The sequence below is a fragment of the Capricornis sumatraensis genome, chromosome 2 (genome assembly GCF_032405125.1).
Source record: "Capricornis sumatraensis isolate serow.1 chromosome 2, serow.2, whole genome shotgun sequence".
In the NCBI taxonomy this organism is placed as follows: Eukaryota; Metazoa; Chordata; class Mammalia; order Artiodactyla; family Bovidae; genus Capricornis; species Capricornis sumatraensis.
In genome coordinates, this window is record NC_091070.1 from 157,553,883 (window position 1) to 157,569,846 (window position 15,964).

At 35.8% G+C, this 15,964-nt stretch overlaps 1 protein-coding gene across 2 annotated transcripts in view; it reads left to right on the plus strand.

The window, feature by feature from the left end:
• Positions 1-12,032, plus strand: part of SELENOF (selenoprotein F) — a 36,623-nt gene extending 24,591 nt beyond the window's left edge. The window contains exons 4-5 of one of the 2 annotated variants that reach the window (XM_068964931.1): positions 8,726-8,775; positions 11,204-12,032. In XM_068964931.1, the coding sequence (XP_068821032.1) occupies positions 8,726-8,775; positions 11,204-11,335 (182 nt within the window). In that variant the 3' untranslated portion in view covers positions 11,336-12,032. The remainder of the gene's footprint in view (positions 1-8,725; positions 8,776-11,203) is intronic. The other variant, XM_068964930.1, reaches the window with a different exon arrangement.
• Positions 12,033-15,964: the final 3,932 nt, after the last annotated feature.

Below are 15,964 nucleotides of genomic sequence, written 5' to 3' on the forward strand. Positions count from 1 at the left end.
GGCGCTTCAGCATCAGCCCTTCTAATGAATATTCAGGATTGATTTCCTTTAGGATTGACTGGTTGGATCTCCTTGCAGTCCAAGGGACTCTCAAGAGTCTTCTCCAACACCACAGCTCAAAAGCATCAATTCTTCAGCATTCAGCCTTCTTTATAGTCCAACATCCATACATGATCACTGTAAAAACCATAGCTTTGACTAGACAGACCTTGTCAGCAAAATAACATCTCCGCTTTTTAACACATCATCTAGGTTTGTCATAGCTTTTCTTCCAAGGAGCAAGCATCTTTTAATTCCATGGCCACAGTCACCATATGCAGTGATTTTGGAGCCCAAGAAAATAAAGTCTCTCACTGTTTCCATTGTTTCCCCATCTATTTGCCATGAAGTGATGGGACTGGATGCCATGTTCTTCATTTTATAAATGTTGAGTTTTAAGTCAGGCTTTTCACTCTTCTCTTTTACCTTCATCAAGAGGCTCTTATTTCCTCTTCACTTTCTGCCTAAAGGGTGGTGTCATCTGCACATCTGAGGTTATTGATATTACTCCCAGCAGTCTTGATTCCACTTTGTGCTTCATCCAACCCAGCATTTCACATGATGTACAACTGTTTGAATTTGTTAAAAATCCATATTTTGGAAGCCTCATTATCTTAGAGGCTGAAGTGATCCAAAGGGGTTCCTGAGAAAAGGACTGCCTGATTGGTGGGTGCAGATACTGGGCTGACAATAGAACTGCTTTTTACTTTATAATTGAGGTCTAGAATGATCGATTTCTTAGAAATTTTGAGTTTATTTTCTTGTGCTTCCATGTGGAAGAGACAGGGATCCTGACCTCAACAAGGAAAGATAGCTCCATTCAGTCCTGCCCACAGTTTCAAGGACACACACTTTAATTTCTCATTTCCACTTTCCCAGCCCCTGGTGGCCACTATTCCACTATTCCTGTTTTCTATTCCAGTGGATTTTCTGACTCCAGATAAATGGAATCATAATATGAGGTCTTTTGTGACTGACTTCTTTCACTTAATGTGTTTTTAAGATTCATCATATTGTAGTGTATTTCAGAACTTAATTCCTTTTTATGGGTAAATAATATTCCATTATACAGTTACCCTGGGGGCTTCCCTGGTGGCTCAGATGGTGTAGAATCTTTCTGCAGTGGAGGAGAGCTGTGTTCAACCCCTGGGTCAGGTAGATCCCTTGGAGAAGGAAATGGCAACCCACTGCAGTATTCTTGCCTGGAGAACTCCATGCACAGAGGAGCCTGGTAGGCTATAGTCCGTGGGGTCGCAAAGAGTTGGACACGACTGAGGTGCAACTAACACTGTATACTCTGCATATAAGTTAAAAAGCAAGGTGACAATATACAGCCTTGACTCACTCCTTTCCCAAGGGGCAACCAGTCTACTGTTCGATGTCCAGTTCTGTTGCTTCTTCACCTACATGTGGGTTTTGCAGGAGGCAGGTAAGGTGGTCTGGTATTCCCATCTCTTGAGGAATTTTCCACAGTTTGTTGTGATCCACACAGTCAAAGGCTTTAGTGTAGTCAATTAGCAGAAGTAGATGTTTTGCTAGAATTCCCTTTCTTTTTCTATAGTCCATTGAATGTCAGCAATTTAATCTATGTTTCCTCTGCCTTTTCTAAATCCAGCTTGTACATCTGAAAGTTCTCAGTTCACCTACTGTTGAAGCCGCATTTGGAGAATTTTGAGCCTTACTTTGTGAGCGTGTGAAATGAGTGCAGTTGTGTGGTAGTTTGAACAATCTTTGGCATTGACCTTCTTTGGTATTGGAATGAAAACTGACCTTTTCCAGTCCTGTGGCCACTGCTGAGTTTTCCATATTTGCTGGCATGTTGAATACAGCACTTTCACAGAATCATCTTTTAGTATTTGAAATAGATCAACAGGAATTCCATCATCTCCACTAACTTTGTTCCTAGTGATGCTTCCTGAGGCCCACTTGACTTCACACTCCAAGATGTATGGCACTAGATGAGTGATCACACCGTCGTGGTTATCTGGGTCGTTAAGATCTTTTTTCTGTAGCTCTTCTGTGTATTCTTGCCACCTCTTCTTAATATCTTCTGCTTCTTTTAGATCCATACCATTTCTGTCCTTTTTTGTGCCCATCTTTGCATGAAGTGTTTCCTTGGTTATCTCTAATTTTCTTAAAGAGATCCCTAATCTTTTCCACATTGTTTACTGAGGAAGGCTTGCTTATCTCTCCGTGCTATTCTTTGGAACTCTGCATTTAAATGGATATATCTTTCCTTTTCTCCTTTGCCTTTTTCTTGTCTTCTTTTCTCAGCTATTTGTAAGGCCTTCTCAGACAGTCATTTTGCCTTTTCATATTTTTAGTAGAGAGGCCTTAAACCCAGCATATTCAAAAATTAAATTAATCCTCTTCTCTAAAACTACACTGTCATCTTCACTATTTCCACAAATGGCAGTATCATCAAGCAAAAGTATTAGCATGAAACCCAAGACTCCTGATTAATATTTCTTGCATACTTTATACTCAGCTAGTCACCGAGTTGTGTCTCTTCCTCCTCCTTAATAACCTTCATATGTTACTCCTTTGGCCTATTCTGTGATTTTAATCAGCCCTTAGCATCTTTATCTGAAAGAATTAGTTACTTGCTATCTGGCCTACCTGTTTTTTCCCTTTTCTTACTTCTATTCTCTCTCCTACACAACTACTGAAAAGACCTTTTCCAGAAGACAGATTTGATTATGTGAACCTCTTATTTAAAATTCTCTGTGGTTCCCCACCACATAGAGAATAAATGTCAAATTCAGCATCATAAACAAGACCTATCATGACATGGACTCTCTTTTCTAGGTTTATGTCTTTAGTTTATATGCAGAACTCTTGCAATTATCTGAACTGTGACCTCTAAGTCTTTGCACACACTGTATGTTCTTCCTGACATGCTTTTTGCCCATTCTTGTGATGAACCCCTATTCATTCAAAAGTCAGTTCAAACATTATTTGGGGATTACTTTTGCACAGAATTTTTCACTCTCCACATTGTGTTCCATAGCATTTCCCGTATAATATTTTAATGTATTTATTTGCTTTGCTGGTCTTCTGCCTCTACCAAACTTTGTTGTTCAGTCGTTAAGTCATGTTTGACTCTCTGCAACCCCATGGACTGCAGCTCCTCTATCTCCCACTGTCTCCCAGAGTTTTCTCAAATTCATGCCCATTGAGTTGGTGATGCCATCTAGCCATTTCATCCTCTGCCACCCCCTTCTCCTTTTGTCTTCAGTCTTTCCCAGCATCAGGAGCTGTCTAGTGAGTTGGCTATTCACATCAGGTGGCCAAAGTATTGGAGCCTCAGCTTTAGCAACAGTCCTTCCAGTGAATGTTCAGGGTTGATTTCCTTTAGATTTGACTGGTTTGATCTCCTTGCAGTCCAGAGTACTCTCAAGAGTCTTCTCCAGAACCATAATTCAGAAATATCCATTTTTCGACACTCAGCCTTCTTTATGGTCCAACTCTCCTATCCGTACACAATTACTGGAAAAGCCATAGCTTTGACTATACGGACCTTTGTCAGCAAACTGATGTCTGTGCTTTTTATTACACTATCTAGGTTTGTCATAGCTTCCCTTCTAAGGATCAAGCATCTTTGGATTTCATAGCCTCAGTCACTATCCACAGTGATTTTGGAGCCCAAGAAAATAAAATCCATCACTGCTTCCACTTTTTCCCTTTCTATTTGCCTTTAAATGACAGGACCAGATGCCATGATCTTCGTTTTTTGAATGCTGAATTTCAAGCCAGCTTTTCCTCTCTTCTGTTTCACCATCATCAAGAGGCTCTTTAGTTCCTCTTCACTTTCTGCCATTAGAGTGGTATCATCTGCATATCTGAGGTTGTTGGTATTTCTCTAGGCAAAATAGGTTGGTCTGGTATTCCCATCTCTTTAAGAATTTTTCAGTTTGTTGTGATCCACACTAGGCTTTAAGCATAGTCTGTGAAGCAGAAATAGAGGTTTTTCTGGAGGAATTCCTTAAAGTTCAATTTTTAAATTTTTTACCACTAATACACTCCCAGTCATCCTAACACTGTACCTCATATTAAGAGGAATTCAGATATTTATTGAAAGAATGAGTGTATTTACTAAAGTTATCCAATTCAAGGGAGGTTCCACTTTTGACAAGTGTAAATCTGGTTAAAAGCCTATGTTTACGTTGGTTAAATACCTTTTATGAATATATATTCTTCAGTAGTCCTTTTCTGACTTTTTTATTCTGATCTGAAAAGTGATAATCTTTTTAGTTTGTCTTGCCTTCACTATTGTACCTCCAGTCTTCTCAGATTCTTTTAATTATTTAAATTGCCATTCTCTGAATGTTTTTAAATGCTTTTAAATTGTCTTGTTGGAAGGACCAAAATAAGTCATGATTTTGCACTCCAGATAGTTTGTATACAAGAGTAAATTTTCTTATTTTAGAAATACATGGATTCCCAGTAGTTTCCATTGAGCGCACTTGAGAATTCAGTTCTCTTGTTGTTGCTGGTGCTCTTCTCTTTGTATTATTGTTTCTGGATATGATATGACTTTTTTATTTAGAATATATATTGATTCAAATGTACTTATTTCTAATCAACAGTAAAATACCTAATTATCATTCCATGTAACTTTGTATCTGCTAAGTCACTTCAGTCGTGTCCGACTCTGTGCGACCCCATAGACATAGACGGCAGCCCACCAGGCTCCCCCGTCCCTGGGATTCTCCAGGCAAGAACACTGGAGTGGGTTGCCATTTCCTTCTCCAGTGTATGAAAGTGAAAAGTGAAAGGGAAGTTGCTCAGTCGTGTCCGACTCTTTGTGACCCCATGGACTGCAGCCTACCAGGCTCCTCTGTCCATGGGATTTTCCAGGCAAGAGTACTGGAGTGGGGTGCCATCACCTTCTCCGGTAACTTTGTATGGCACTTCACAAATCTTAATTGTACCTGCTGTAAGCCTTTATTAAATCTTTAAACCAATAGAGTACATTGTATGACTGCTTCTAATGTGATCAAAGGTACATCATTATATCTAGCAAAGTATATTTTGTTTCTATATTTTCACTTGTTTATGAATTCAAAAATAATAGTTCAAACTTTTTTTTATTTCTAGACATATCCTTCCTATTACCCCTCATCCCCACTTAACCTCTTTTGGAAAATAGATTTTTATTTTTTAATACTCTTCAGTTAACTTTAAAGAGCTTCTGGGTTATAAGAAGAGTCCTATGACTTTCTAAGCAGTGTATGTAGCAAATATTTACCCTGACTTCTAGGCAGCTGCACAAATGCCTTGCTGATAAGAATCTTAACAAAACTGAATCATTTAACCTGTTTTCTAATCATTTCTGTGTATTTGATCACTTTAAATTGTTATTTACAAATCTGCCTTGGTAATTGACAAATAGTTAAATGGCATAAGAACATTTTCTTGAAATAGTGACTGAATTAATCTCTAGGAATCTTCAAACTGATATAATTTAGTTATTTTTGGAACAGCAGAGGGCTTCCCTGGTGATGCAATAGTTAAGAATCAATGTGCAGTGCAGGGGACACCAGTTCGGTCCCTGGTCTGGACATGCTGCAGGGCCAACAAAGGCTGTGTACCCCAACTACTGAGCCCAAGCACCAGCAACTACTGAGCCCACACGCCACTACTCTGATGTGCACCCAAGAGCTTTTGCTCCACAACAAGAGTAGCCACCACTATGAGAAACCCACACACCACAGGGAGAGAGGAGCCCCTGCTCTCCACAGCTAGAGAAAGCCTGTACATAGCAGCAAAGACCCAGTGCAGCCAAAAATAAATAAAAGAAAAAAAATTTTTAAATAAGTAAAGTAGAAAAATAAGTTACTCTGGAATGTGTTTTGCAAGTCTCATATTCTCACATAGTCTGTCCTAGTGCTGTGTGTATATAGTGAACATTCAACTATCTTTTTAAAGTTTAATTTACCGCCTGTAAAATGTGTTTTGCCACTACGGTGTATTTAGCGGATATTTCCTTCATTCAAAATTAGGATCTTGTGGATTTATACATAGCAGAGAGAAGAGAAAAGAACAGATGACGATAGTCATTATTTCACTCTCCACGGGTCATTAAGTGACATCTTAATATTTCTTTTAAATGTATTCCTCATTCCAGCCTGTTAAAAATTTCTTAAAGACAAAGTTATAGCTTTTGTTATAAATACAAAAATATATTTGAGTAGTTTGTTTCTCTAGAGATATTTTATTGTAGTTGTGAACAAACTGTGTTAAATAATGCTTTGCACAGGTGTGCATTATAGCATTTGCCAAAGGAATGGTATCAAACCCACAGGATATCATCAGCTCATTTTCATTTGGGGAGTCAGGAGTATTTGGACAAATCTGAAAGGATGAAGGTAATAGAGAGACATTCTAATAAGCCAGAATAGTAGAATCAATTTCATTTTGAACTAAATATAGTAGGGGAAATTCAGATGGGATATCTAAATCTCTTCCAACAGTTCTGCAAAACCTTGAAAAGAAAAAGTGTTTATTAATTTTTGTTTTGTTGTTCTAGATGCACATATATAAAGATCTTCATAGTGAAACATGTCTACAGTTCTATTGCTAGTTGATTCTTAGTTTAAAAAATAAGTTCTTGGGACTCCCCTGGCGCTCCAGTGGCTAACTGCACTCCCAATTCAGGGGGCCCAGATTTGATCCCTGGTCAGGAAACTAGATCCCACACGCCACAACTAAGACCCAGTGCAGCCACATAAGTTAAAAAAAAAAAAGATAAGTTCTCAAAAGCATGCCTGTCACTATAAAATCTAATTGGAAACTAATGCAAATCATTATAGAGCTGGTATTAAGAACTGTCTGGTATCTAAATGAAACAGGTTACTTGTATATTTTTTAATATATTGTAAAATTTTCTAACTTGGACAGTTAAGATATGATCATTACTAAAGACTTGGTAAAATGTAGATCAACAGTAACCCAAAAAGGAAAATATTTACTTAAAAACTGCCCCAAACCCTGTGCTCTAGATATAACTCCTATTAAAATAGTTATTGTTTTGAACTATTAGGTGTATTCTGCTAAGTATTTTGTATTTTCTCACTTAATTTTTTTTTAATTTCCTTGAATGCTTCCAAGCTTTTTCCTTTGCAAATATATATTCACAGATAAATATATAAATACATTAATGTAAATATATAAAAACAATGTATCTGTCTTTTTTTTAACAATGGAAAACAAACTGATCTATAAACCTTTATATGCATTTGTGTCTATATCACTAAATATAGATTAATACAATTTTTAAATGATTGGATGTGTATGAAACACATGTACATGTGAGTGAGGTCCATGTTAATTTATTTAACCAATAGCCTTTTACACACTTAGATTATTTTCAGATCCGGACTTGGTTAGCAGGAGCTTGTATCTGTGTTTGCCTTATATAGTGTCATTGTTTCCTCAGTATAAAGAAATTCTGAGAAAGATACTTACAGGTCTAAAAGAGTAGGCACATTTTTAAGACTGGTTCTTTTTGCTAAAAACCCTTCAGGAAGGATGTATCCATTTATATTTCTCCCACAGCTAACCCTCAGCAAAATGTTCTCTACCCCCTCTCTAACCTTAAATATTCTTTTTAATTTTTGCCACTCCAAATAAGGTTACCTGATTGTTTTGACAGCTCTTGGATTATTTTCTGAGGTTGAACATTTATTTCAAATGTTTAGTGACCACTTGTGTATTTGTATATTACATGTTCCTGTCCTTAGTTCATTCTAGTACCTAGTATTTTCTATTATTATTAATAGGAGCCCTCTTATATACTGTCAGAAATAATTTTTCCCAATTTGTCATCTTTACTTTTTTAACTTTGTTTCTAGTGGTGTTTTGCTATATGTGTTTCCATTTTTATAGAGGCACATCTATAAATCATTTTCTTTAGAATCATGTGTAGGAAAATTTTATTTTATTTATCCAGGTTGTCTGTGTTAAATGTCATGGTAATAACATGAGTCTTTTTTTTAAACACTTAATCACAATTCAGATTATCAGTTATATGGTTACTTGTTTAGCATCTTTCTTCCCCACCAGACTATAAACTCCGTAAGAGCAGGAGTCCTGTCTGTTTTATATAGCTTTATCTCTGCTGTCTGGTATACAGTAGATATTCAAAAGTATTTATTGCATAATACACACACACCCCCAGACGCATGCATACATGATCTTTTTCTTTCTTTCTGTCTGGCTTGATAGCTTTACCATATATAAAAATAGAGGTGTTTTTAACTCTCTAGATTTCCTAATCTGTTTCTTTGTCGTATCCATTCTGATAATAAGTATCACATAGTATATTAAATAACAGTTGAACAAATTCTCCCATATTTTACTTTTTCTAAACTGCTCTATTCTCAAACATTTACCCTTATATACTCACAGAGTTTTGCTGTCATTTTTGTCAAGCCCTTGAAATCCTATTATAATTTGGGATTTTTATGTCAACTTGAAATGACATCTTAAAATATTTAGTCTTTCCATTGAAGAAAATGGGATGTCTTTCTACTTGTAGGTGTTTTAACTTCCTTGGTTTTCCCATATAGAAAAGAATCTAATTTTTTTATTTGTTGCATTTATTTCTCCTTTCTGTATTGATCTTTATAGTCACTTGTATCTGGAAGTGAACAATTTGAATCTATTTTTCTTTTCTTTTAAGCTTTCGTCAGGAGTGATAAACCCAAACTATTCAAAGGACTGCAAATCAAGGTAATGTAATTTTAATGTGATCCTTTTTTTCCAGCGTTTTTTTTTTAATTAAAAAATTACTCATTTTAAATTAACTTTTATTTTTTAGAACAATCTTAAGTTTATAGAAAAATTGATTCTAGAGTTCTCATATACTCCCATCTCCATCTTCCAGTTACCTTATTAACATCCTGCATTGATGTACATTTGCAGATGAACCAATATTAATACATTATTAAGTGAATTTCATAGTTTGCATTAGGACTTAATTCTTTGTACAGTTCTAGGAGTTTTACCAAATGCATAATGTCATATATCCACCATTATAGTATCATACAGAAGTTTCACTGTTCCCAAAATTCTCCGGTGCTCCACATCCCACCCCCTGCCAAACACCTGGCAACCACTGACGTTTTGACTGTCTCTGTAGTCTTGGCTCTTCCGGATTATCATATAATTGGAATCATACAGTAGATAGTTTTTTCAGATTTCAGACTTCACTTGATATACATTTACATTTCCTTTGTGTCTTTTCTGTAGCTGGATAGCTCATTTCTTTCTAATGCTGAATAACATGAACAATATTCTGTTATATCATGGTTTGTTTTTCTATTCACCTATGGAAGGGCATGGTGGTCGCTTCCAGGTTTTAGCAAGTAACAGTGCTGTGTATATTTTTATGTAGACATAAGTTTATCTTACATGAGTAATTGCCTAGAAGCACAATTACTGAATCATAGTAAGACTATTGGGCACTTCTTACAAAGCTAAACTGTTTTCTAAAGTAGCTATATCATGCTGCAGTCCCTTAATAATAGATGAGAGTTCCTGTTGATCCACATTCATCAACATTAGTTATTGTCAGTGTTTGAATTTTAGCCATTCTAATAAGTGTGTTATTATCTCATTTTCATTTGCATTTTCTTAATTGAGCATCATATCACATGCTATTTGCCATCTGTGTATCTTCTGTGGTGAATCTGAGATCTTTTGCTCACTGTTTAAAATTTTAATTACGGTTAAAAAATTTTTTTAAGAAATTTCCCTGGTGGTCCAGGACTTAAGACCCCATGGGGACACAGGTTTCGTCTCCGGTCAGGGAACTGAGATCCCACATGCTGTTCCGTCAAAAAATTAAAAACTTAAAAGCAGTTAAGATGGTCAGTTAAATGTTAAGAGTACAGTTCAGTAGTGTTGCGCATATTCACAGTGTTGTGCAGTAGATCCAGAATTTTTTCGTCTTGCCAAACTGAAACTCTATATCTATTAAATACTAATTCCCCTCTCCTGTCCCCAGCCCATGGCAACCAACTTTCTGTTTCTATGATTTTGACTGCTTTAGATACTTCATATTAGTGAAATCATATAGTATTTGTCCTTTCATGACTGGCTTATTTCACTTTAGCATGATGTCTTTGAGGTTCGTCCATGTTGTAGCATGTGACAGGATGCTGTCTGTGCATCTGTTGATACAAGATTTCTTGTTTAGCCTGTTGGTAATAGTGGATTACATTAATTCATTTTCAAATATTGCACCAGCTTTGTATACTTAGAGCAAATCCAAATTGGTCATGGCATATGATTCTTTATACATTGTTGGGTTTGATTTAATATTTGAATATTTTTGCAGCTGTGTTCTATGTAGTTTCTAATTTTGTGACTGAGGTTTTTTTAATTAAAAAATGAAGTTTTTAAGCACAGTCTATGTAGATAGCCTGATCCAAAAGTTTTTAGTAGTAATGTTATTGCTTCATTAGCTTAGAGGGCCACAAATGGGTTGAGAATATACCCAATGCTAATAATCACATCAGAGCTTGTCTTCATCTCCTGAGTTCACAACCCTAGAAAAACTGAAGCATAATTGCTAAGAGAAGTTCTCAGAGCTCTCTTTATCATCACTGCTACATTCTAGTTATGTAGTCCCTAATTTAGCATTGAAGATTGATCGCTTAATGAATGGGATCATGTTTGTTATCCCATTTACCCAAAGTAAGAATTCCTCAGAGCCTTCTGGTGAAATACTGGACCCCGCCTCGTAGGTAGGTCTGAAGTTTTAGGAATTCAACCAAATTATAAACTATTTACAACGAAATTAATTTTTTCTGGTTTAAGAAATCAAATGAAAGTCCAGTGCAGAATTATCTGATAATTGGTAGGCACAGTCTTTTTTAACATTGCTCTTAATTATCATTCTCTTCATGTATGCAGTAAACACTTGTTATATTCAAAAGTAAGCTTAAACCCCAAGTAAAACTGTCTCGATACCAGAAAGTGTTTCTCTTCAAATTAAAGTGTGGGTTTTTTTCCCCTATTTTTTATGAAATCCCTAAAAAAGTTTAGAAGCTTATTATTATTACATTTAGTTAAGCTAGGTTGAATTGGTTTGGATTTTGGTTGAAGCTTGAAAAGACTCCTCCTAAGCAGAAAATTATATTCCTCTCTTTTGTAGTATGTTCGCGGTTCAGACCCTGTGCTAAAGCTTTTGGACGACAGTGGGAACATTGCTGAAGAACTAAGCATCCTCAAATGGAACACAGACAGTGTAGAAGAATTCCTGAGTGAGAAGTTGGAACGCATATAAATCTTAAATTTTGTCCTATCCATCTGTTACCTTGTCCAATGAAATACTATAGCACCTAGAAAATAGTTTTGCTTTCTTCCATTGATCAGTCTTTTACTGTGAGGCATTAAACATCTAATTAAAAGTTCAAGCGGCAGCACAGCCCATGATAGGTAAGAAGTTAACAAAACCCTTTTTTATAAGTTTCCATCCTTCCTTTGTTGATACCACTAGTAACAGAATGCCTGGTAGTAGACTTGTGGTTAATTGTGCAGGTGATAGTTTGTGATAATTGGTCAGTTTCATGAACAGCAGATTTCTAAATTAGGGAGGTTAATGAGATGATAGTTGTGCTTCGTGTGCTGTGTGCTCTCTGAGAGTAACGACAAAAATCTTGAAAGCAAGTAAGACATACCGAGCCTCAACAGATTGCCTGTTCCCCAGATCCTCTCATATTTTTGTATCACCCAGCCTTCCTTTTAATAGAAATGTATAGTTTATAATGAATGCACTGCATAAAAACTTTATGGCTGCATTATTGTAAAACAGATTCAAGATCTACAGTAAGAGTGAAATATTCACACAAAGATTTGCATTAATGAAGACTACACAGAAAACCTTCCTGAGGATTTGTGTAGACCTAATATTTAGCAGATTTTTGTGCTTTACATTCTTATGGAAAAGTCGATTTAAAAATCATCATTTGTAAGACCAAAATATAAATAAAAAGTTTCAAAAATCTATCTGAATTTGAAATCTTTCGTTTAAAAAATGACACATTTCTCAGTACATTTTTATTTTCATATAAATCTTTGTTTCAAGCCAAAAAACACTTAAAATGAACACATTTTCATTAATACCTTATTATATAAGGAATATCTCTTAAAATACCACCTCTTTTTTTATGAGCTATTAAAAATGACTTTGCTTAGTCTTTTGTGTGATGAAAGTGACTTCTTAAAGATGGTTCACTAAGACCAGCATTCGTCCAAATGACTTTAGGTCACTTACACCTCTTACTAAATTAAAGTGGTCTAAAATCTTACTGTATTAACTCAATCTTAGAATAAATTCTTAAACTGTCTTAATGAAGGGTATTTGAAATTCTTTTAAAGACAGCTCTGCCAGGAAATGTTTGTAGAATATTTAACAGAGGTCAGTTGTTAATCTTTACTGGCATTTTGTGACATGTCATTTTAACACATTTTAAAAGCCAACTAGAAAATGAAAAAATACTGTAAGTCCTGGCATACAAGCTGTGGTCTATTTTTGGTCATCCATAGTAATGTAGAGAGCCATCACTTTGATAGTACAAGGCCTTGGATAATATACTAATCCCTAATGGTGGTTATTGGGCTTCCCTGGTGGCTCAGTGATAAAGAATCTGTCTTCCAATGCGGGAGACGGGAGTTCAATCCCTGGTCGGGAAGATGCCCTGGGGAATGAAATAGCACCCCACTCCAGTATTGTTGCCTGGGAAATCCCATGGACAGAGGAGCCTGGTGGGCTTCTCTCTATGGGGTCACATAAGAGTTGGACATGACTTACAACTAAATAACAAATGGTGGTTATTACTTCAGAACAAAAATGAAGTGAAGCCAATCGTGGAAAGTGGGGAAAAACCAGTAAGAGAGGAGTTGCTGCCACATACAGAGAAATAGCTGGATAGAAAGGGTGAAACTTCAGAACTTCTGGGGTTGGCACAGAAACCTAACCGGACTGTTCTCTGAGCAGGAGGAGCCAGTCAAATGAGTTATCTGGCATTGAGAAGCCTGAAAACTCTATTGTATCCAAGTTGTTATTAGAGATCAAAAGAGACTGAAGAACCTTAAACTTTGAAAAACTTTTAAGTTCTTGAGTTGATGAATAAATGTGTTATCTACCAAGCTCCACTATTTTAATTGGGAAGTTTGAGTTAATTAGCCAGTTCCAACTCTTTTTCACCAATTCCAATCAACAGCTAAAACCTTTTTAAAGAAACAAATCTTGATTACCAAGAAGAGGGTATATAAATACTGGTCCAAAATAGTACCATTTTATAGCCAAATTTTGACATTTGATTAAGCTTATTCAAGTTCACAGATATGGATATGTAATAGTCACTTGATATAAATTTGCTCCCCATGCCAACATTTTGTTACTTATAACGTAAAGCAGTTAAAATGTGTCTCTAAATTCCTGAATTTGGCAAAAGCCTCTTAAGGAGCTATGAGCAAAAGCTGACATTTCCTGTTTTAAGAGGATTTGAGACTTGAAAGCCAATCTAAAATTAAAGTTAATAAAATGCATAAAATATTTTTTAAAGCAGACTGAAAAACTTTGGAAATTAAAATTGGCAGTAGCTACCATGTGAAAGCGTGTCTACAAATATATAGAAAGTAGGAGTACAGATTACAGATAGGAGCACAACTAGGTAAGTATTTCTTTTCCTTAAAAATGAAAGTATATTCTAATTACATCCTGAGGTGACAGACAACTTTTTCTAGGAGAAGATCGCATGTGTTTGTGATAAATTAGACTTTTGCTGATTAAAATAAACATTTTCATTTTGCCTTCAAACTGGTCTTTAACCCAGGAATCAGTAGCATGAAACATGATTACCTAGAAATGCTAAAGGAATAAAACTAAGAATGATCTGCGACCTCTAAAACTAGTTCTTTCCTATTAGCTAGTCTTGAAACAGACTACGAATACGAACAACATTTTATCTAGTATTATGAGAAGACTGAAGTTTAGACCTTAAAATTCAAAATGTTTTTTAAAAACCATTTTGTTAGAAAGACTAAGCTAAACTTGATCCTTTTCACAAATTCCGTATTTGCAAATTCACCTGCTCATTGAAATTTAATTGTAACCCAATCACAATACTCTTGGCACTTTTGAAGTCGGCCATGGATGTGTGGAAAGCAGTGAAAAATTTGAGTGTCCCAATGCACACATTCCCAGCCAAGGTCAGACAGAGTGACATTCTGCCTTGCTTCAGCTCATGCTGTGAACAAGCATCCTTTTCACAGTCGATTTAATGCCACATATTTTGCATTTTGGGGCTTTTTGTTGATGATTTCACTCTTAAGAATGGCTCTCAAGCGTAGTACTAAAGTGCTGTCTAGTATTCCTAGTAAGTGCAAAAAAGCTGCGATGTGCCTTCTGGGAAAAAAATTCGTTTTAGGTAAGTTTTGTTCAGGCTTGAGTTACAGTGCTGTTGGCCATGAGTTCATTGTTAGTAATATATTTTAAATAAGCAATGTATTTTAAATAAGGTGTCTTTAAACAAAAACACAAAGCAAGGTTATGTACTGATAAGTTAGCAAAAATGTGACCAGAGGCTTCTAGGATTCTAACCCTCTGTATCCCCTAAAAGCAATAGTTTTGTGTTCACCAGTTAAGTGCTTGCAGTGACTTTATAGCACATAATAACTACTGTGAGTAATGAGGATTGACTAATTTAACATTTTTATTGAGACATTTCATATTTAAAATTCACCTACTTAGAGTATGCAATTCACTGGCTTTTTAGTATATTTACAGAGTTATCCAGCCATCACTACAATCTAATTTAGAAGATTTTCATCACTCCAAAAAAGAAATCCTGTACCTGTCTGTAGTCAATCCCACACCCAAACAACCTCAGTCCTAGACACCTATCCAGGTTGTCTCTGGATTTCTCTATGAATTTGCCTATTCTGGACATTCTGTATAAACACAATCACAATATGTGCATTTTGTGTCTGATTTCTTTCATTTAGTATGTCTTCAAGATTCATTCATATTATAGCATGTATCAGTCCTTCAGTTCTTTTTGTGGCTGCATAATAGTTCTTTATATGAATATACCATATTTTATCCATTATTTGGTAGACCTGGGTTGTTTCCACTTTGTGGTAATTATGAATAACACAGCTCTATACACTGACGTATCACTGTTGGTGTGGAGATGTTTTCATTTTTCTTAGATACATAACCTGGGAGTAGGGTAATATACTGTCAATGTTTAACTTTTTGAGGAACTGCCAAACTCCTCTAAAGTGGCTACACCATTTTACATTCCCATCAGCAATGTACAAGAGTTCTAATTATTGCACATCTATAGTCTTCATCTCTCATTAAGGGTACTCATTTTACACCCTTATCATCTGGGGACATTAAGATGTGTTAATAAGCACTATGCCCTCCACTAAAAGTGAATTAAAGATTGAAATTCTTTTAATCTTTAGATCTCTCCATTTTTCCTGCCTCTTGTGCCTTCTCTCACTTTACTGGATTTTAGCTTATTTTTCTCTTCCCCAGTTGCAGTCATGAAAAAAACTTAACTGTTCCCATATCTATTAGAAATCACATTCTAGTGTGAGAGGCAACCATTAAATAAAGGTACAGATATATCATTGCAATCATGGTACAAACAATGAAGAAAAAAGTTACTCAGAATTACAAAGGAGACTAGCGAGTAGTTCAGAGACCTCTGGAGGATGTGATATTTAAACCAAGGCCTGAAATATAAATGGAAGCTATTTAAGAAAAGAATACTTTGAAATGCCTTACATTTAGAGGGAAGAGTACGTGCCAAGACCCAGACTTTGTAGGAAGTCAGGCACTTCCACACACATGCAAGAAGTCAGAACGTCTGGAAACTCGTGATCCTGAGAGGAGGAT